The sequence below is a fragment of the Diorhabda carinulata genome, chromosome 1 (genome assembly GCF_026250575.1).
Source record: "Diorhabda carinulata isolate Delta chromosome 1, icDioCari1.1, whole genome shotgun sequence".
Lineage (NCBI taxonomy): Eukaryota > Metazoa > Arthropoda > Insecta > Coleoptera > Chrysomelidae > Diorhabda > Diorhabda carinulata.
In genome coordinates this window covers 31,182,362-31,206,828 of record NC_079460.1, presented here as the reverse complement: position 1 = coordinate 31,206,828, position 24,467 = coordinate 31,182,362, and the positions used below count along the sequence as shown (strand labels likewise).

Genomic DNA, 24,467 nt, shown 5'->3' with positions numbered 1-24,467 from the left:
AATATGGATTAATCAAATTGAATTTTCTTATTCATCAAACCAAAATAAAGCTTTAAGTCGATTCACCGGAAATAAAATTACTAAATGAATTACGATGGATGCTTGCTTGTCTGATATTCATGGATAAATAACTACTCATCTCAAACGAAGTTATTTGTGTAAATAGATACAAGAAGAGTCATATTTTTTCAAGCAGAAGTACATTTACTCTACATATTACTCGTATTAGAATCGTATACAATAATTTCCTTAAAAATTTGTGAACTCACTGGAAACATTATTATCTAGTAAAATGTGACTGTAGTTGAGTCGCTGCTTTCATAGAGTAAATAGTGCTATATATATATATATATATATATATATATATATATATATATATATATATATATATATATATATATAATTTGACATGACATATATATGATATCAAATTATTGATAAAGACTGAAAGTAGTCGAAACGTCAAATTTCTAAATGCCTTATAGAAACTAATTTTTAATCTAAAGAGACCTGATCTAATTTTCTAATTTAGATAATTGAATGTGCTTTCCTGATATTGAATTGTTTGTTAATGCAGGATCATTCTTTATCGTATTGACAACTTTCACAACAATTAGCAAATTATTATAATAAATATTATAGTGAGTCATAAAGAATATAATACCGTATCGAAATATTTCACTAAACTAAAATCTAAAACATCCAAAAACAAAAGAAGTAATATTGTGTATCCAGTACCTTGTAATGATTGTGACGATATTTATATACAACAGACATCTCAATGTTCATCAAGATCTCTCAATATCAAATAATCCTTGTCTATTATTTTTAATTACATCTACATCTACAACCTATTGCTATCCGATTTACTATCTCAAATGTCTCCCATCATCCGTACTTATTATCAACACTCTTAGATAGTCGAAGAACCCAACTTTTCAATATTATATTCCCAGTTTTCCGTTTTGAAAAATCTGCTTTACACCTGATTTTGCCAATGCATTTCCAGATATTCAGTATATTTAACTAAATATCCAACGCAGCTCAACCCGTGAACATAGTTCTTTTGTTCATAATCCTGACCGCGAAAACCTTCTACTGACTACAGACAACACTGGAAACCGAATTTCGTAATCGATTCATTCATCATCATTCGATTTGCCAGTGATTATTCTTTTACCTCTATAAACGGAATGCAATGTGTGTGCCAGTGATTATGTCGCTGAGACGTATATTTGTGCAGAACAATCCTGTGTTAACCAAGCGTTAAACTACTCACTTAAGAGAACCGTTGGTATTTTCATTTTAATTATGCGTAGTTAAAATAGAATGATAAGAAAATTAATAAAAAAAATGTATATCATCCAATACTAAATGATTTATAATCACGTTCCAAAGCTAAATGTTCAATGTTCCAATAGATTTGTGAAAAAATAGAACATTTGACAGCAAATTGAATCACGAAAAAACAATCCAACTCAGCAAATATTATGTCTGTCTACGTGACAGTTTTGTTTTCCAGGACTACTATAGAAAATTTATTACTTCACATAGAATCAGAGAACGTAGTAAAGTGCATTTCTGCTATAAACGAAAGGATTTTTTCGAATTTTTTTTAAATTGGTCATATTTTATTCTTTCATGATATATAATATTGAATGTTTTCAACTTATACAAGAGCGGCTCAACTAAAGTGAGATTTTTCAGATGTTAACAATACTGCATATTTCTAATGTCATCTGTCAAATTCTTGCATAAATCTCTCTGAAACATTATTTTTAAAACGCATATAAAGAAAACTGTAATTTTTTTTGAATATATATATATATATATATATATATATATATATATAGGGAAAAAAGTCAAACATTATATTTTACATAAACAAAAAATTGAGAAAACCGAGTAAAAGTCACGTAAATATTATCTTGAATGTGTTCCAACACGAAAAATGATTTTTAAGTTGTTCTTAGCTTTCATTTGAACACGGATGATGTGAACCAATCCAGAACTGTCATATTCCCTGAAATCGCTAATGAAATGAATATTATATCTGAACGGGTATGCAATATTTTGCACGGAAAGTTACATATGGAAAAGCTGCAGCGTGATTGCCACAGTTGCTTAATGCAAAAGTTCTCTCGCATAAAAAATTCAAACGAATGTTAGGATATCTACAAACGTAATTCAAGTTAAGTTTTCCACCGATTTCAGAATTTCAGATAAATTTTTTGTACACCTTTATACCCAGAATCAAAAATATAATGGACTCCGACAACAAATTGTTGAACGTTATTTTTATATATGTACTCGACCTATACATTTATATAATCTTAAAATAATGATAGTTATGATTTACTAGGCATTTATTTGCCAAACATAAAACTGAATTCACAAAACTAATTATCAATACTTTTTTTCAGTTGCTTAAATCGAGCAGACATAATTAGAGTCTTCGATGGCAGCACGTCTTCGGATCCATCCATTATTCTTCTGTGCAATGAAGAAACACAAATAGAAATTTTTTCCACTGGTCCAAATTTATTTATAGAGTTTGTTGCGAATTCAGATAATCCAGGAAGGGGGTTTAAAGGGAAATTTCAATTTCAAACCAGTGATAATTCTTTAGGTAAATATCCGGAGATCGAAGAAACACTTCTCTTTTCACAAAAAAAGATTAGAAAATTTTCTATTTGTCCAATTACCGTAAATCAAATTAATGTGAACTCAGCTCTTGGAGTCGATTTCAGCTAATTATCACTTTTCACTTCACAACTTAATTGGATTCATGAATAATTCCATTCTCACAATTTAATAAAGATCACATACCGTAGAAGTTTTACAAAGGGAGTGTGCTCATTTCAGACAAAAATATTATATGGGTAACACGGTATAAGTTATAAGAGCCAATCTTACAGTTATGTATTCATAAGTTGATTAGCAGGTAGTAGTAAGTATGCAGGGTTCACCGTTAATCGGGAGGGAGGAAATAACTATTAAATTACAGATACAACCATCAAGACCCCATAATTTCACACTCAATGGTGCCAAAGTTACAGTCGTTTTAAATTCAAATTATTAGTCAATGATTCGTGTTAATAAATTATATTATAAACCGTAAAAATGAGCTTTTAGCAATAATCTTACTAGAAAATAATTCTGGGCATGAGAACATCGGACAGTCCCCGGACTGGGAATCAGACTCCTATTGGTTACAAAACTCAAAGTTAGGTTTTTTTACTCCTTGGTATAAGTAACTCTAGAAGCATGTCTAGAAAAGTCTAGTCTATGAAAGTGTTTTCCATTCGTTTCAAACTGTGATATGTATTATATACAGATTAACAGCTATACAATTGAGAATTTAATTTGCAAAAACAACTTAATCAATTGTATTTTAATGTTTTATCCAAATTTTCACAATATATCTAAATTGAACAAATAAATTTCAATCAACTAAAGTTGTCGAAAATCTCATGCAATTCACGTAGGAAAAAAGAAACACCCATTATATATTTTTCAAATGTAAGTTTATGCTGACAAACATTTAGACAAATATAATTATTGTTATTACTGGGTGATGATACAATTGTTAGAGAAACGACCAATGCAAGAAACCCTTTTTTGTGTTCAGGTTGGTGGCCGTTAAAAGGTCAGTTACAAATATAATGTATATAAATCGTAACAAAATTACCAAAACTGCAGTTGGAAGGATTATGAAACATTTTGTGAAAGTCTCTAAAACTATAACATGTTATGAAAAACCTGTAAAATCATCAAAAAGAATAAGTTTTATCTTTATGAAGTAACGCTAGACATCATGACAGCAGAATGTAATTTTGTGAAACCATAATGCTAAAGGTAAATGCAAACCCTCATTTTACTATGTTAAATGTATGTATTATCACAATTGCAGATATTGGAGTGATAATAATGTTGGATACTAGCGGAAGCTTAGAACTAAAAGACCTTTGGAAGTTAATGTAGGTAAAGATATTATTGGCGTCACTCTAAATACACCATTTTGTATAGACGACAATCTAACACACCAAAGTATTTTAAACTAATTCCTACAAAAAGAAAATTTTAATGACATTTAATTTCAGCAGAATGATTCATCACTAAACTTCTGCTGTTCGAAATTTCATGAGTATTCCAAGACAAATGGATGGAGGATCACAATAGCAGCAAGCTAAATCTCCCGATTTATAGCCTTTGAACTAATTTCTCCGGGGATCTCAAAGAAAAATCTATTATACAAGACAAAACCAGACAATCGTCATGAACTACCGAGTACATTCTTATAGAATTCCGTCAAATACCAATTTATCAATTACATATCAACTTTTCATAATAGTCTTATACTTGGTGCGATCCACGAGTTCTTGGCCTCATATAGTAAATGTACGTTCACAAAAATCTTTATGCACACGTCAGTGAAAAGTCTCATCAAGCTTTACACAAAGTTTCAAATTACTGTTCTGATCCAGTTTATTATAGTAGAGCTCGAACGACCACTCAATCAGGTTATTTTGAAAAATGTTTCATATTAAGTGTAGCTCTGTTGTGTATAAAATTCTTGACCAAAAAAGGATTAACACTAACAAAAATAGAAATAGAATGCAGGCTGTTACGGAGTAGGGTGTTCATCATTTTCAACAATTAAAAATTAGTCTAAGTTGTTTCGCTGGATTGCGGGATGCCCTGTGACGGTTTTGAGGATCCTACATTATGACATGAGCATTTGAATGTGACAAAAATTAGTGCACGGTGGGTGGGTCGAGTAGAATGTTTGTCGCAAGTACCAAGAAAGTATAATCCGATCAATTATATCGTTTGATGAAAATATGGCCTTTTACTATAATCCAATATCCAGAAGAGATCCCATGGAAAGGTATCTAAAAGAGAACAAAGGTCACAAAAAGCTCGAAAAAAGTGATCGCTACATGGGAATATAGGAAGAATGCATGGAAAAATAATTACATCTTTTTTTATTTATGACTTTTTTTTATATTAGGTGAGAACTCTTGGACGGCACAACGTAAATGGAATTAGGAAGACAATTTGAATTCCTGATCAAATAGAATTAATAATTGAGATTTGTACTGATCCTTTTCTTATCTATGTAAGAAAAATGTTTCCATAGATTATATTTTTCGATAACTTATAATTATATATTTGAAAACATATTTTAATAGATTATAACTTCATGTACATACTTGATATAAAAGCTGTGTAATACAAAATTTCGAAAATATGTTAGGTTTAATAAAACATCAATCGATTTTTTCCAATATTAATGTGTAAATTGTTATATGATGATTAAAATATAAATATTTAAAGAAATATAATTGAGGATTTTTCCCAATCAGTTGTATTTTTTTGTATTTACATTTTATGTAATGCTGTAAATACAATAATCAACTAGTATTATAATTTAATAAAGTACAATCTTCTGAATCGAAAAAACGTGAACAATCAATAAAAATCATGAATAAACAGTAAACAAACATTACTTGGAAATAGTAGACAAAAACAGAGAGTATTGCGGTTCTTCTATTAGGTGACATTGGGTCATAATTACTTTTCATAATTTATCAAATACTCAACTTGTTTAAATTTAGTTCTTTGAAAAAATTGGAGCAAAGAATGATATAATCTCTGACTAACCAAATAGCTCAAACAATATTTTGCATAGTAGACCATGTAGTTAGCTTTTCAGGTCTATAGTCCTAATGAACTCTTGTACGTCGACTAACTACAAGAAGGTAACATCGTTGCTCCTACAATATTTAAGCTCCTGCAGATTTTTTTGGAATATCAAGCATTAGCTTCCTTGCCTATACATTATCTCATCAGAATGTACTATGGAGTTATAAATTATTTTGGAATAAGATAATGGTCTTTAAGTACTAATTGGTAATTACAATTATCTTTTTGACAGACATTGGTATGCAATTCAATTCCAATCAGTTGCTAGATTATAACACTAGTTGAACTAGAAATGATACAATTTATTTTTAATACTATTAAGGTTAGTAAATTATCACTTTACCATAAACTTTTCTATTTTTATGAGGAAATTATCTGGGGGTATCCTTTATTTATTTCATTTGAGATATAGACGCCCAAATTTGTTAAAAAAAAACTCTTAAATATGCCAGCCTTATTTTGAATGATAATATATTCATTAATTTAGACTTCACAGGTATGTTACCAATTTGATTGGGTTTTTTGGTACTATCTATTAGATTGTCTTGAAGTAAACAACACAGTTAGAATGTGAAACAGACAATATTGCTTATGGTTTTCAAATATTTCTTTTCTTATGAAAGGTTCATATAATTTTACATTCGATCATCTCCACTCTTCGTAAATCTAATCTTTATCCATGTATTGTCTTCTGCCTTTCACCTTCTGGATTATTATAATTCCAAATTAGACACAATATCAAATTTTATGAATAATTTTAGAAAAAGTTATAAGAAAAGAAAAATATTCAAAATATACCATACAACTTATGAAGGTTACCCATTTGAACAAATGGATTTTATCTCACTATAAGTAGGCATCTATCAAACAGATCGAATACCAACGTATTCAGTGTTATCGACGACAAATCAAATATCTAACGGCAGCCAGGAATGACTTTTCTCGCCTAAAGATAATAGCACTGAATAAGAATTATAGAGTTATTTTGATGTATACCTCATTCTATACCTCCATGTATCTTGAATCCTGAACTATTCTACCATAAACTATGAGAAATTCTTAAATTTGAGGGTATTCCTTTGACTTCTATTTATCTCTTATCTTCGTGGAATCTTTAATTGAATATTTGATTCTTCTTCTTTAATTCATTCCCCTGTGCCCTCGCCTCTACACTAAATTATTTTTCAGTTTATCTATATTTGTTTTATTTTCTAATATTCTTTTGTCTTTGTTTTTTTAATCAATTTTTCTATGTAATATGGTTATGTACAGTAAAATTTCATGTTTTGGTTGCATATTTTCTGTAGATCCATACTTCCTCTAAAGTTTGTTTATCCATTGAAATGATCAAAATCCTTGTTTAGTTCAATATTTTTCCTATGCCGCTCATTTTTTACGTTTCTTTCCCATTCCATTCCTCTTATTTTTTTATTTCTCTCACTTCTTTGCTATCTACAAAGAGGCCACTATATGTCTCTCTTCTCCTTCTTCCCCGTTTAGCAGTCTTCTGTCTAGAGCTCTACAGTTTTTCCAATGCTTCGCATAAGCTTTCCCATATCTCATCGTTTACCACGTTTTTCTTTAATTATTTATTTAATGCACATCGTACATAAAAATTTTCATTCCCATTTGTTGGAATGTGCTTGCGATTACTTCTGTTGTTTATTCCAAACTTCATTTGAAAAATCGTTATTTTAACTGAGTTGCAATAATCGAAGAAAGAGGATTTATTTGAATTTCTATACATCAGATTTAGATATTATATTGATTACATATAAATGTTTTGATAATATAGCTAGACTCCATGCACGGATCTGTGAATTGTAGCTTCTAGAACCTTTTAAATAGTCTTTCTGTTTTCAAGTGCCTGTAATAAGAATAATTCAATTTAGATATATATCAAAATATTATTTAACATCGACAACTCTAATATATAAATATAGGAATATCAAAATAACACCTGTTCTAGTTACATAACTCAAATTTCAACAATTAAAGGCAAAGCATTCTCGCGTTGGTATGTACACGTAAAAATCAATATTAATTTCCATTTGAGGTCTTTATTATTCAGTGTGAATGTTGGCATTATGTAATTCTACATAGAAGCATATCCCACACATCAATTTCTTAATAGATCATACAATTTTTAATAATAAACGCAATATATGGACAAGTTTTATCATGTAATAGCATGGGACTTTTGCCGACAACGTAAGAAAATAGATACACTATACGTCAAAGAATGTTGTCAGTGTATTGCTGAGCCATTAAGGAGCATTAAGGAGCTGTGTGGAAAGACAAGGTCAATTATTATTTCACCCCACACAATTACCGCACCATATCTGTATGTCCGTCTCCAAACTGTACCCGTAAATAAAATTGTAAAGCGGTGAACATATTGTGGTCTTTGACTATGAAGATTGGCTTTCTGTAAACGTTTCATATACTATCTGTCTATGCTACACCGTTCGCGCCTTGTCTCTAGCCAATTCAGATGCTGTTGTGGTGAGCTGCTTCCTAACGCTCCTTACTAAAAATATATTTTAAACTGATATTCCAGCATTTCCACGTCTTGTATTTCAGTCAGCTGGATACTAAACGCACATACTAAATTACCTGTATAATAAAAAGAAAATCACAATATTTCAGGGTTTTGTTTTTACTTATCCTACATTGGTCATTATTACTCTATTTTTTCTCAACCATACCAACCATACTAACAACTCATAGATTTTAGAAATATACGAAACTTACTTTTTTCTTTCTTTGCTTGCTTTTCTTCATTTTTGTTGGAAGTAAATCGGAGTGTTTGATCAATTTACAAGTGCATACCCTGCAATCACAAGTAGGAGTACATTTACATAATCGCATCAATTCTTCAGGTGTCATTTTCAATAGAACTTCGAGTGAAGGGACTCCATCATTTTCAGACTTGCCAACGTGTGAATGCTTGCACTTGTTAGGAGTGGATATTTTTGGTTTGAAGGCTTCGCACTTAGATTCCGATTTTTTATATTTGGTAGTTGAAGGACCAGGTCCATGATTAAGAGGATTTCCGTTTTTGCTTTTGCTACAAATATGATTTTTTTCACAATTAGAGGAGCAACTTGCACGGCAATTTGTTCTCTTTTTCATCATATAGTACTGAATATTTATGTATGTCTTGAATCTAATGATTCACCTTTGAAACAATCTAACACATCTAATTTTGAAATGCCATGCTGAACGTTCAAATGAATGAAATTGAAATTGAATATATTTGATTAAGAAGTGTAAATAATTAACTGTCAATTTCAAAAAAAAACAACAAATATTGATATCTGACATTTTGACATATTCAGATTGAATGTTATCGTGGAATGCAGAATGCTATCTTCTTCTAACATGAAAAAGAATATTAGAAATGTATATTATCTATTAGATACCTGGGTTCGTCAGAACCACTATCAATAGGTGGAGAGAATCGTGATTAAAAACGTAAATATAATTATATTGAGCCATCATTAAGAGTATTTTTAATTATATCAGAAATGAGGTTATGTGCCCTAAGATTAGTTATAGTTCCTTCTTTTTTTCATTCAGTAATAAGGATTCTTAATAATAATGAAAACGTTCTACGCTCTGTCGGATAGTACCCATTAAATTATTTTCAATCTTCATTGATTCCAGACATGCATGTTATGCGATTACACATGACTTCTCAATATAGAGAACAATTTAGCTGACTGTTTCGTTAAAATCAATGTGTGTGATGGAAAATACCGATTATCTTCTTTAAATCTTTGTGTATCCTAGAGCTGTATGTAATGAATTGAGACAGTTCACATTTCATGTTTATAACCACACTAATAATACAAGTGTGGTGTGAATAAAGATAAAACAAATAAATTAAAATTTCAATCTACAGAATAAAACCATAATGAGTAACTAAATTATAGGTAATAGTAATAGGTAATAATTAGTAAATAAGTCCATAGCAAAAATTAAAGCAGTATGCAGCATGTCCAGAATTAAATATTTTTATTAGAATAGAAGTCATTTACAGAGTAGAAGGCACTTTCCAGTAAATATGCCCTCAAATTATTGCGGAAGGTGGGAAAAGATGATATCGATTAAATTTTAATTCAGATATAATGGGATTGTACATATTTTTGACATAACTATAATAATTCCAAGCTATTATATTAAGTTCTTATTGACATGAATATGGGCTCATCAGGTTGTGATAATAACAATAATAATAATAACCTAACTCCGTGTGGGTGAGCGGGATCTCTTTGTAGAATATCCCCAACGTTTCACTGGTCTCTTCAACCTGCCTTTTTCCTTCATTCTCTCTATTTGGCTTCCCTTGTCCTCCTTTTCAATTTTCACATCTTCCCTATCCCCTGGCAGAAGGGTTAAAATTGAAAAAACGTGGTTTATAATTTACGGAGTAAGCGGGTGAATGAGCATTGTACCACTAAAACCTCTTGTTACCTAGTGCTAACCTAACCAAATTGATGGAGCCATCACAACCATTTCCCTTTATTCCCGTTCTCCCATTTAAATCAATGTATTTTCTAATGTTTATTGGTTACTTCAGTTCCGTTCTTTGATTTTTGGATATACTCACTTAACTGTCACCGATTGTTCTCTACCGAACATTCTCAAGTTAATCTATATTATTTTCCATTGAATGCTCCGTTATATCAATTGAAATCCTAACTCTTTTTTTTATTTTCTCTTCCTATCTCATTTCTTTGTTCTGCTTATTCGAATCGGTACAGATATTAAAATCCAGTACCATTTTTTATACTGTCACGTAAAAAATTACCATAATAATATGGTAATGATAACCTACATTGCTAATTATATTTTCAATGGCCGAAAATTTGTTTTTTAAAAATTTATTTAACTCAAAATTACTATTAACTTCACAGGCGAATTAACTATAATTTATTGAATGAATTATATATCCAAGAACGATACATATATTCATTCTAAAGTTGTTTACAATCATTCGTATTTATAATAAAATAATTGCTGACTAAGTGTTTATGATATTTAATCAAGTGCGAGCATTGACAAATTTACTATAATAAAGAGAATGATTCTTAATTCTGAATAGTTGAATAACATTAACATTAGCTATTATTTCAGATAATCGGAGTACTAGTCAGCAAGGAGCGCATTCACAATCAATAGAGACTGAACCTAACGTTAGGGAGACAAGTAAGTAGCATTTTACGTATTTTTGGCCTATTAATAGGTTTACTTTATATCTAAGTTTCTGGCAGAAGATAGGGGAATAATCTAAAATTGTTGATTTTTGCTATATTTCTGTCAGTTACTTCAAATAGATTGTACCTATATTTTCACCATTTCCAGCTCTTGGCTGACCTTATTTATTACTTTTTATTTTATATCTGCGGAAATTAAATGATATAGGATCAAAGTTGAAGGTGAGAATTGTTTTGAGGAAGAGAAGAAAGTCACAAGGCGATAAATTCGGCAAATGGAGAGGCTATTGTAGCACTAGAATCTTTCTAAAAACTTGTATTCATTCATTCATTGTCTGCCCGGGGGGAACGAACTACATATGGACCCATCCACAGCCGGAACTGATGGACTTACATTAAAAATGATTTCTAGTCTTCCCGATTGCACATTGAATCACCTTACCACTTTAATTAACGTTTCATTTCAAAATGCCACTTATCCCAATTGTCTTAAGACGGTTATAATTATACCTCTGCCTAAAGGAGGAGGTAAAAATCAAGCATCGAATAATCGCCCAATTGCACTCCTTCCCAGTTATCTAAGATCTTATCCAGAAAGAGGCTTTTATCATTTCTGTTTAAAGATAAAATACTTACTACCCATCAATTTGAGTTTTTAAGTAAAAAATGCAGAATTAATACTATATTCTCCCTCATAATAACGAAACACTTGTGCACGCCCCATGGAATCATCACCAAATATTTTTGATACTTTACTTTAAGTCCAACAATTTAGCCACCTCTGTAAGTTTAGATTGGTTTTAGTCAGTGTATACAACACTATAAAAATAAATAATTGCTATCCATTATGCTAAAATAACGGGAAACTTGACAAATTGGATACTGTTGTTAAACACGCCTGTCAGATTGTTGCAATATATGAAATAAGTTTGTGAATCACATTATTTGGATAAATTTTCCATGTTTAAACATTTTGAAGACAACTACGTAGTCAAGGCTCAAAACATATTTTCGACTGTTCGGAATAATTACAAATATATTGAAATGTATTATTAACTTAATAAGTTGTTTCACGACATTCTTGAAAATAAAATATTTGGAAACCTTATATGTTAAACTGAATTTGAGTTTAACTCGCAATGTTTTAATTATAATATCATTACTCCAAAGCCGACTTAATTATACTCTTACCATCGTTGCGTTTATTCCACATTTCGTACACGGAAAAGCTATGCCTAGTGCTATCACATCATGTAGCCCGTATCACTCAAATTAGTAAGTTTGTGCATTAATTAACGCGTGAATTTTTCATAATATCTCTCAAACCCCGGATCTGGAGGACATTACAACAAGGCCCAACAATGGTGTAAATTGCAACAGTGTAGTATGCTTGTGTAAATCAAGTTTGCATATTTCATGAAACTCGTTCTTTACATTATTCAAAATGTTGGACCAATACAGATCACACGTAAAACTACCAGGCTGTACTTTTTGTTTTGTATACTCGGCTTCCTAAGCAAACGTGAGCCTCATTTTATTATTTTAAATGTATGATTGTGAAGTAGTTATATTTGTCAATACTTAAACCAACTATCATTCAACCCAAAATTTTTTCAAATAATTGCTTATACAAAGTGTTCCGAAAATTATGAGGAAAGGACTCTTCTTTGGAATTAATATGTTTTGGGCATATCGGGCCACTGACACAAATACAGTAGTAACAAAGTTTACAAAGGAATTACGTTTTATCTATGATAGAAGAAGGAAAAAAAGAAATTATAAATAACTAAATCTCCAATTTAGTTTAGAGTTTGGGGCGAAAATTGCTCAGAACTTTGTCTATTAATAATAATAATAAATATAAAAAATAATTTTTAAGCATTTTTTTCTTCTAATACTTTACTTAGATAAATTGAATTCGCTTTTTACATTTAAAATTGATGATTCTGTATTACTATTCAAGGTACTAATCTCCATTCCAAACTAAATATCAGGTGATAAGTATGCAATTACATGAATGGACGTATGGAAAGTAGTGCAAGAAGCAATGGAGAGATATAATAAAAATAAAAAACACACAATATATTAAGAGATATACTTTTCAGATATTAAAAATATTCATCTAGAGAATGAATAAATTCGAAAAAGTTTCAATACAAGTGCAAAATTTTCTTTCATCAATGGCTAGTTGTACCATGTAACATTTTTAATATTGGTTTTAATTAACTATGGTAGAGTTGAATAGTTTCTATAATATATTTATTAAGAATACCAAGCGCATAATGATAATGAGATGTGAAGTACTAAGACAATTTGATAGAGCAGGTACTATTGAGAGGGTGACAACATTATTGTTAGTTTCCATCATGTCATCTATTAAAATTTTACATAAAACCAACAGATACCTATATAAAAAAAAACTGTTTTCTTTGTTGGGTGAATATGGGGAATAAAGAATTTTGAGTATTCATTGAACATTATTCTTTGCGTGAAAAAAAGCAAGAAAAAGTTACGTACATATTATCCCGAAAGTGTTACGTCCAACTGAATAATTTGTAAGTGATGCTCTGTTTTTAAAAGTGGTCATATAAGCAGGTCATTTACTGTAACTACTCCAAAAATAAGTATATCTGCACAGTGGGTGCGGCAATTGTTTTATATAGACCAAAAGTTAACTTACTTTAAACATTCAAACGATTGTTTGAATATCTTTGAGACTAATCTAATTGAATTTATTGTCGATGTGTCAAAGATATCAAATTTGAGCTCATCATATCACACAAACAAAAACATAGTTGAAACAATGGACTTTAACCGAGGAATGTGCTCCCAAAAAGCAAAAACCATTTTATTCGGCCAATATGATCATGGGCAGTGTTTTAGCATTCTAATATAGTGATTTTTATTGATTATTGAAAAACAGGCAAAACCGATAACTGGTCAATATTGTCCTGATTTGCTAACTCGCTATGTTGGTTCAGAAAAAACGACCGCCTCATTCACCTGATCTAGGTCGTTCCAATTACCTTCTAGGGTTTAGCTGCTGCCACGGCTACTTTTGCTTCCAAAACATGTCTTTACAATACACGAATTTCATATTTATCGCACTACATACTATTTATTATAAAAACGTAGTGTGTCATCATTAAGAGAGGATGATTAAAACAAAGTAAATCAATTGTTTTCCTAATATAATTAGATACTAGTCCAAACAAGTTACGACTGGTTTAAAATGAGGCTTAAGTGGAGTTAAGGTCTCTACCAAAAGAAAATATCATTATACTCTATTTGGAAAGCGCGAAGAGTAATAAATGCTTATTATAAATGCAAAATCCTGAAAATTTTAGTACGGTACTTTACGTCCAAAATTTGGAATATTTAAATATCCCAATGATAAATAAATAACTGGATAGAGATATAATTTCCTCATAATTAACTGTACTAAAATGTAAGCGGTCACATATAATCCGAATTGCCATCGTTTTTTTTTCCAAAATTGAAGGATATCTTAATTTCTCTCTCTATTTTAATACTTTCACACCAACTTCTGAATCTCTCAAAAAGAAAGAAGACCCTTACCATCAGAGCCGTTGCAATGGGTTTTTCGTAATAAGTAAAATATTATTATTGCTTTTCAATATATACAGTTATTTTTGTTCAATTATTTACAAATACGAGTATATACATGTAAATATGAAAAATAAAAATACAAAATATACTAAACTTTACATTACTATTATATATACACTATATACATACTTATATACTACACATTACTATATTATATACAATAGTCTACAAATATTTCTCGTAACATATTTAAGCCTTTAACTTGGGCCCATATCAATTCGATAGGATTGAGTTCGCAGTGATAGGGAGGAAGACGAATAATAGAAATTTGGCGATTTCTTGTCACTTCATCAATATTATAATTCTTGTGGGGATTTTTATTTATTTTGACAATTGACATAAGTTCGTTTTTCAAGTCATTGTTGAATGTAATATTTTTTTGTATTAACCAGTTAATAATGTCTTGTTTTCTCCATGACGTCGTAGGTAGACTTTCAACTTGTCTCGAGTGGTAACTGGCGTTGTCAAGAACAATTACAGATCCGGATGGAATAAGATTTAGCATTTGTATAAAGTATTCCTCGAACATATCTGCATTCATAAAATATACTTGTTAAATCATCCACACTCACTGAAGGGTACTGATATTTTAATACACCATATACATTTAAAGCCATGGCTTTCTCGTTAACAGAGACTGCATGCGTCTTCACTTTATGTATTGGAGTATAGTTTTTAAAGGTCGACATATTGAATATTCACTAAAGTTTTGTAAACGTTTCTGTGACAAACACTGCGCTGAAAATTTTAATCTTTTAATACCCTCTTGCAAAATGTATATAATTATAATTTTTCCCAGAAAACATTTTACAAATCGTTTTCAAATTAACCTGTCTGCTAAGATTTGCTAAGGTTTGATAAAATAAAATAATAAATTGTTCTTAAATGTGACTACGGCTATGGTGGCCAGGAGAGGGATTGATTTATCATAGATGTTGAAGCTTATTGTGATTAAATTTCCGCATGTATTTCCATAAATGACCAATAAACATATTAGCATCAGTTCTATTCAATTATAAACTCATTAAAGAAAACATAAAAATTATATTCTCTACAGCTAGCAGTTACGCAGAGCTGAGATTAAAAATATCCATTTTCAGACACAATAGCGTCAGAACAATGGAAAGAGAAAAAAGAAAATTGCTTTTCAAAATCTTATCAACAACACTATTGAAACTCGGTATATGTTCAATTCGAATAAAGCGCGTTTATAAATTTCTAAATTCTTCCAGTTGGTTCCTTAGAAATGATATTTTGAATAATCTGCATTTGAAAAACTCGCAAAAAATCGCAAATGCAGTAAATAAAATATATTATATAGGGTGTATCTGTAACATCATTTATAGTACTGTGTCGTGAGGATACAATACAAAAGAAAAAAAGGTGATGTAGTCAAACAAATATTTAATGAAAAAAGATAAAACATCTGAATTGTAATCTTCCAACCGGTTTCCACATTTTTCAAACCATCCACAAAACAAAACCAACACTTGTGGCAATAAATCGTAACCAAGTTCGGCTAATTCTTCCACAATAATAACGGATGATTTGACCTTGTCGTTTTCATTTTTTTTCAAATTTGGCATGAAAATGTGTCAGCAGATATTGGCCAATTATCGTTTTCCCTATTTCAGTAAATATTACTCCGTGATTGCTGGCCAAAAAAAGTCCTTTGTTTTGACTGCATTTTTGGTTGAAGATATTCAAATGATATTTTGGATGTTTATTGAATTTAATCTTTTTATGCAGAACATTGTATACCCTTTCGGCTAAATGCAAATAAAATTTGGGATGTTTATTGAATTTAATCTTTTTATGCAGAACATTGTATACTCTTTCGGCTAAAATTTCTTAAATATTTTACTTACTTTCTTCAACCATCACTAAGTACAAAGACATCTATTTTATCAATCATTTACGGAGTAGTTACATTAAAATGATGTTTGGACACGTTCATCATTATCCGTGTTCATACGGCCACTTTTAACATCAGAAAACCTCTCACAAATCATTCCATGAGATGGAACACTTTCAGGATAATATTTACGTAACTTTTTCTCGGTTTCTTCAATTGTCTTTCCACGTTAGAAATAATGTAATGTTATTAACACTCATGAAGTTGTTTCTCCATATTTACTCAATCACAAAAACAGTTTCCTTCATATGAGTACTAATTTATCAGTTAAATTCAAAATTCTGACAAATAACATCAGAAACATGGCGGAAATAACAATATAATCACCATAAGGAAAGTGTTATCAACCTCTGAAACGTCGCTGTTTGCTCCAAGTAATTGGCAAAAAACATTGTAGTATACTTAAATCAATCAATATCAATTTTAAATATTGGGTTTTTTAAGGTATATATCTCGAACACACACACACATATATATATATATATATATATATATATATATATATATATATATATATATATATATATATATATATATGTATATATATATATATATATATATATATATATATATATTATTTTCAATACTAGGATTGGATCGCCATTTATGATAAGCAGCATTTTTGTTGTTGACTCATATATCGTATTACAAAAGAATAGCATTTTTAAAATTAAAAGCAATATTAGTGATTTATCATTTAAAAGATATTTCATTTGGTCGTTTATTTGGTCCATATATGAAATTCAAAGTAATAAAAACAGCAATATAGAGTTTTTATTGTATTTTTATATGTAAACTGATCAAAGAAAAAGACTTTGGTGTCTGAGTTGTTAGCTGTCATATTATTCGTAGTGTGTGCAAGAATTCTCTTTTAGGTATCAGTTTCACGATATGAATACTTCCTAAAGATAGTTTCAGGAAGTATTATGAATCGACAGTGGATATCTCTAATTGAAACATTTGTATACGGATTAGACGAATAATCTTACCAAGGAATTTGCAAAGTGCAAAAAAAATCGTATTTCTTGAAATTGTAAATGTCCCTAGTCTAGTATATTTTCTTACGTTCTCTTTAGTTTATAACTCAATATTCATTTTATTTTAAAACTAATGTGCTTCGGTTCACATACTAAATCATTCATGGTGGATATTAAATCGAATTATTGGTGTGGCTTCTGAATTTTTAACGTCTTCCATATAAATTTCTTATTTTGTTTGTCTCATCAGGCACTAAATTGAAGTGAATACAAACATTTTTCCCATGTTCCGGTTTTTTGTCTAGACTAAATCTCATCCCTTTCTGCCTCTCAATTAATTCCAAACATCTAAATTCATTAAATACATTTTCTCATGGTTAACGGATGCGAGTTTATAAATTATCATGATAGAAGGAAAGTAAAGACTAAAACGGTTCACGTTTTTCAGAGTAGATAGCTAATTATATTCTCAGCGGAAGGGTATTTTAATGAAGACAAAACGACTCTGCTAGTTTTTAACTTGAGAAATATATGAAAAGAGCTGGAATCATTCGAGAAAACTGACAAGACATTTATTACAAATCTTTCACATACCTATTTACCTCAAAAATATATAATATAACAAAATAGTATAATCAAAATTTCAATGCAGTGATTACAAACCGAATGTAGTATAAAATGAAGTTTTTCCTAAACTAGAAATATATCCTATTTATTCCTTCATAGGTAGGATCTGTCGAATTTTGCAGGTAAGACGGTTCATGCTGAGTAACCATAGTAAAGTCAGTATGGACCGGGTTCTGAGGCAACGAAAAGGTAGATGAATTGGACAATAAAGCTGTGCCAATACACTTCGTTGAAACGGTTGAAATACATCTCTAGGCTATGGTGGCAAGACTCACTATGGTAAAGACAAGCGAAACAGTTCATATTATAATAATCGCCTATAATCAGGGCAGAATTGATTAAAAACGGTCAAAACTGTTCTGAGTCTGTTGTAAGCTGAATAGACATCTAAAATTGATGGTGTCGACAAATGAAAAAGCTATAGAGTGCACACTATTTCACTGTGATAGTTAAATAAGCATGCGGTTCACGGTATTAGGCTTAGGAAAGCCACTGGCAAAAAACCACATGAATGATTTAGTCTTCAAGCTAATAAATTTCATTAGAAGAATGATACTGGAGAACGTAATTAAGATTTAGAGGACCCCAATCGATCTGAAAGATATCAGTGAAAAAGGACAAACCACCTCAGTAAAATCTATCTATCTTGATAGGTCTCTCCAAATTTTCTTTATAATAGTTTATACACAGAAAATTTAAAGGAATCAATTTCGATTTTGTAGCATTGAAATAATATAAATTTTCGCGTGTTAATTTAATTCTATCAACATAATCAAGGCCACAAAATCTGAGGTTTATCTCTTGATTTCATCCTCTTTATATTTCAACACCCCTCCTTATTGTTGAATTATTCCCAAATTTTTGTCCCTTCTTAAAAAATCAAAAAAGAACGTCTTGCACCTTCTATACTAATATGGAAGTTGTACTTGGAATGTAATCATTAACATACCAATATGTAGTATTTTCAAAATGTATACATATTGTTTATATGTTTATGTTTTTAAATCGTCTTGATTTTAGGTCTCTTCTGTTTTCAAATTAGATTTTTTTTAATATTTTTAAAAACTTTCGGTCGAGACGAACTAGAAACATAAACATATATAAAAGGTCTAAGAAATAATAAATTAAAAAAAAATATTATTTATATTCGATACCCTTTACAAGTTTAAAGAGAGTTTCTGTTACATGCTTGTTAATGGGTATAAAACATAATGGTAGTTTTGATGTATATTCCATAAATCTCATTCATGATAGCGCATGCTTCTATGCTCTTCAGGCTCTTGCATTTTCATCTCTCTTTCCATTTCTCCCATCCACATCCAGATTTACCACAACCAGGTCGCCGTACACGTTCCTAGTGAGTTCAGGAATACGTAACCTGTTACTATCACATTTTAATGTCATTTATGCGGGTTTGACTCTATCCCGAAGTTTTCCGGGTTTGAACTAACTTATTCGGAGCAGAATCAAAAATCAAATGATGATGCGAAAATTGGTGCTAATTACAATTATTATGCTTGACAAAACTTTGGCAAACGATTTGAGGAGAGGAAAAGGTAACTTGTTTAATTAGTTTGTAATTAGTATCGACTTTAAATAGTATTCGTTCACATTTTAATTGAAACTTTTTAACGATGGTTCACTCGGACGTTAAATATAGTGTTTAACGGTTTGTTGATTTTCTTGATTAGTATTCATAAAGTAATATTTCGATAAGCTTATAACGTGTTTGAAACGTTGAACGCGGTTATGATAATGTTTAAAATATGTCGAATAAAAGTTACTTGTTGTCTCACATAATTTTTTATTATTGTCATGGATGTACGAGAGTTTCAAACATAATATTTATAACGAATAATAACCATTCATTCAAAATATAAAATTCTTAAAAATTGAAATATTTCATGGATTATTTGCATTTGATGAATTTGAAGTTTGAACAAAATTTCAAAATAAAAACCAAGAAAACTCAATTAAACAAGTCAGTTTAAAAAGAATATTATAATGATCACAGATGTGGTTAAAGAATATGAGTTAATCTATCTCAAAAATATGAAGTTGTCTATCCAAGAGCAGACTAAAACAATATTGTTTTATCATTCCAAATTGTGATCATCCTAGCCAATCACTGTTATAATTACAAAACAAAATGCAACGAATTTTGATCTCAAATAATGTTTTTCAACTTTTAATAGAGTATTTATAATTGACATAAGTGTATCCAAAAACATACCAAAAGAATATTGTTCTATCGCCCCAAATTTGGATCATCTTACCCAATCACTGTCATAATTACAAAATAAAAATGCAACGAATTTTAACCTCATAGAATATTTGTAATTAAGATAAAATTTTTTGTTATTATAATTTCAATCAAAAATCAATGAAATAACTAAGGTGGAATTTCTGGAACCGTTAGTGATTTTCATACTGAACTACTTCGGTTTCTGAAAGCGAAAATACAATTGTACAAATGTGAATGTTGGTGTATTTGTAGTAAACATTGTATTAAGTATAATTAGTGAAACATACTGTCCACAATAACCTAGAAGGTGATTAATTACTTGTAGTAATGATAGGAAGCTTGATACACTTCATAATTTTTAGTTATTTCCATTTTCCAATATCTGTCCAAAGTACACTGGTGATATTCTTTCCATCAACCTCAGTAGTTATCGAACATTATTGTCTACGTTTTTCTTGTTTTTTCTTATATGCTGCTTTCACTCCAGTTTATTGCATATATCTTCAACTGTGGATTTTGTACATAAGTCAGGTAATATATCAGGTAACTAACGAATTGTAGAATGGCCGCCAATTATGGGTCAATGAGATCTTCTACAAGCTCCGGTATTCAGATGGTTTTAGACTAACGCTAGGAGCCGGATTGGGTACTTTTGCGACAAAATGCAAGCTCTCCATACCACAAGGAAAATCATTTACTATTCACATTATATCCGATTGCCAAATGGCCTTGAAGGTCCTGAAAACTATTGAGTTCACGTCCAAGCTAATATGGGAGTGCAAACAAACTATAAAATCATGAGCTAACAGAAACAAAGTAACCCTAATGCAGCTACCAGGCCACAAAGGTATACCAGGTAATGAGGAAACAGACAGAATTGCCAAAAAGGAGGTAACGACTCCATTTTTGGAACCAGAGTCTTGCTGTGACCTCATGAAATGCCACGTCAATAACGAACTAAATGGATGAATAAAGAATCAGATGGAGTGTCGCTGGAGAAACGCTCCAAGCTCCGGATGATCAGAAATAACAATAAACTGGTTGTCGGTCTTCTGGCGAGTCACAGCCACATCAAATACCACCTTAAGAGGATGGGCATGGACATTCTGCGAGCAAGCTATGGAACTAGCAGAGCATCTACTCTGCGAATGTTCTACCCATTTTATCAAAAGGCTTAAGAACACCGAGGAGTTGTACTAATACCTTGGGAAATAGAACAAAAAACAAATAAATAGCCTCCTTCTGAAAGCAGAAGAATTAGATTTAGATTCCTGTACTAAATATCTTCTAGGCTTAGGTGAATGGTGGCTGGAATGCCACTCCCCAAACAATCTACATATATTGTATGGTAGTGTGACTTTTCTCCGTTTATTTCTGATTGGAATGGTGTTTTTATTGTCTTATATTATTTGTTTATTATTCTTTATATCCTAGCACTTTATAACAAGGGCGGAAAACTTCAACTGCTCAAACAATCTCAATCTAGATTCAAAACTATTAGCTCTTCGGTCATTATAATATTTAAAGAAAATATGTAAATTCACAAATATGCTTCAGTTATTACAGTATGAAATTATCAAACTGCAAGACGAAATCGATTGCTGTAATCATTAGTCGAAGATAGATATTGCTCGTTAAAAAATGTAATAATAAGAAATGCGAAGATCTTCCAAACAGGATTAAAGTTATACCTCAGAATATAAATTATTCACAAAATTGAACAGCAGCAACAAGATATAGATATTTTATTTAAAAAAAAACACACTTTCCAAACTTTTTAGTAAGTAGTAAGATATTTTTTATACGTTTTCGAATAATTAAAAACTGATGGAGACGGTATTTTGAAATCGAAAATTTATTTTTGAACTATTTTGTAAACTCATTTTCTATTCTATTATTTTGAAGCGCAGTTTTTCAGTCTAGCGTATTTGAAATGTTCTGAAAAAAACCTGGAATAATGTATTTTACTATACTTTAAAAAAGAGTCAAAAAAGTTTGATGTAAACTGCTTCATGTATTTTGTTATGTTTTTACATATGTTTCATGATTAATCTATGAACACTATTCATAGTTGAAAAAAAACATGAAAATATTTTATTTTGGATACATAACAGCTTTGTCAGATTTGGTTTGAAATAAAAAAAAAATATAATAAAACAATTAAAAAACATTGAGCCTTATGGTGAATTTTCACTAAAGTCCAAAGCTATTGAACCAATTAAATCAATTTCAAATAAAAAAATACCTAGTAATCCAATCAACATAGATAGATAGAATTATAGGATTTTCTGCAAGCTATCAAGAACTCTTATAATGCTCATGTTTTCAACTTCAACTCAGTTTTCATCGAATAGATTAAAAATAAAGTGATATAACTATTGGAAGTCAGTTTTTCAAATACAACAATACAAATTTCTCCATACAAAAAAATACATCTAAGCGTTAACTTCAGGCAAGAATTCCGAAGTACTTCTATTAAGAAATTTTGTCGGATTAGAAAATTTTATTAAGTAAATATTTGTTGAATGAGTAAATTTGTGAAATATAACCGCTGTTAAAAGGTTATAGAAAATAGTTTACCTTCGGTGTCTGAGGACGATAACATGTTATCGAAATGCGCGACTGATAGTGTGTTTGCATAGTGGTAGTAAAGAGTATGGCTGATTATGATGATATAGTTTATTTTTAACACCATTTTGTTTTTTATATTATATTAGAGTCAGAAAACTATTGAAAATTAAAAAAAAATTTATTCACGAATAAATCAGACTTATCTATAATATTTTCAGAACACTCTCAATTTCCTAACGTAATTTCATTGTACTCTTAGTATTCAATAATCTTTCGGTTTGGCTCTTAATTGCCTTTAAACGGCAATTTCTACTGAAATGAGGTTTCATCGGAAAACCTTCAAAACGCAAATGTTCATTATCTGATTCTATCTAAAAGGTTATTTCAAAGCGAAAAATAAATTGGAAACAAATATAATAACTTCTATATCGGAGCAAACTTAGTTATCAAAAACAACATTCTATAGAGCAGGTAATATGCGAGGGCAGTTTGTCGGAACAGTGAGCCCTTCTATATGGTGATTATACTATCAATTTACCACATGTTACTAATGCAATTTTTAAAAATTTTACATGAATTGAAAGCTATCAACCTCTGAAAATTCACTCTCCGTCAAACCGTCCTCGTAAGCACGTAAGTAACAACGTATCTGTTGGTAGTTTTAAATATGGTTGTGGTTTAACGAGATATAAGGTGTTAAGAATAATAAAATAAAACACTACTTTAAGCAATTGTAGTATATCGATTTACGCATTTGAATGTGAGGTAATATTATTTGAAACAGTTGAAGACCAAAACAATGACAGTCGATCTATACCACGTAACATACCTATATAACGTAACTGACCTAAATATTGCTTCTGTATTAAAGTCAGTTCAACCTTTGCCCCTATTCGGAAGTGTATTAGTAGAAAAACTAGTTGTTTCAAAATTTTTTATGGAACTGTGGAAAAACCTCTGTATAAATTTAAATGTTTTAAAAATGCATGCACGTGTTTAGGTAGTTTAGAAGTTCTAAATGACTGAGGAGACGTTCGCGTTCTTAATATTTCACGTATTAGTCGCCTTTCCACGTTAAAACCGGATGACGATATTAAAAATCGATTTTGATTCCATCTAACCATTAATTGATGGTTAATTATAAATCTATAAGTTATGGTGCTTAAAATTTAAAAGGTTAGGAGTTTAGGTTACAAATGTATGAATTCAAAACATGTTAGTAAAAAAATAAAATATGCTTCTACTATTACACTGGTCTGCAGAAAGAGGAATCATAACAGTTCTTGGAAAGTGGAAAGTTACTTTGAAGTAATTCTTTGAGATAATGGACGAAAAAATAGTATTTTTGTGGGTTTTTCTTTGAACTGCATTATTCATTATTCTTTCCAATGATAGTCGCTAAATTCAAACAATAATAATGATATAATTTGCAGACATTTTTTATTTAGCTTTTTATCATGAATACGATTCATGCTATCATAAAGGAACACCGTTATCCTTCAAAACACTAGCAATTTCTGACTACTTCTCCAAATCAACTTATGACATAAATGTAAGCAATCTGCTCAATT

The 24,467-nt window shown here is 30.2% G+C and overlaps 2 protein-coding genes across 3 annotated transcripts in view; one reads left to right on the top strand and one right to left on the bottom strand.

Annotated features, from left to right (window-relative positions):
* LOC130899053 (suppressor of lurcher protein 1) overlaps positions 1-24,467 on the top strand; it is a 253,451-nt gene that overhangs the window by 209,675 nt on the left and 19,309 nt on the right. For both annotated transcript variants that reach the window (XM_057808763.1, XM_057808774.1), the window contains 2 exons: positions 2,424-2,629; positions 10,852-10,923. In XM_057808763.1, coding sequence (XP_057664746.1) covers positions 2,424-2,629; positions 10,852-10,923 — 278 coding nt within the window. The remainder of the gene's footprint in view (positions 1-2,423; positions 2,630-10,851; positions 10,924-24,467) is intronic.
* On the bottom strand, positions 7,422-8,958 carry LOC130899056 (uncharacterized). The gene is made up of 2 exons (XM_057808788.1): positions 8,464-8,958; positions 7,422-7,576 (listed from the first exon to the last, which is right to left on the bottom strand). Exons 1-2 carry the CDS (start codon positions 8,845-8,847, stop codon positions 7,550-7,552), a joined length of 411 nt encoding a protein of 136 aa, XP_057664771.1. The 5' UTR covers positions 8,848-8,958; the 3' UTR covers positions 7,422-7,549.

Bases quoted from the DNA above. Each gene is read 5' to 3' on its own strand.
- LOC130899056 (XM_057808788.1), bottom strand. From the start codon at position 8,847: ATGATGAAAAAGAGAACAAATTGCCGTGCAAGTTGCTCCTCTAATTGT. The intron at 7,577-8,463 runs GTAAGTTTCGTA...TTCTTATTACAG, and splicing joins GCAAGCAAAGAAAGAAAAAA to GCACTTGAAAACAGAAAGAC.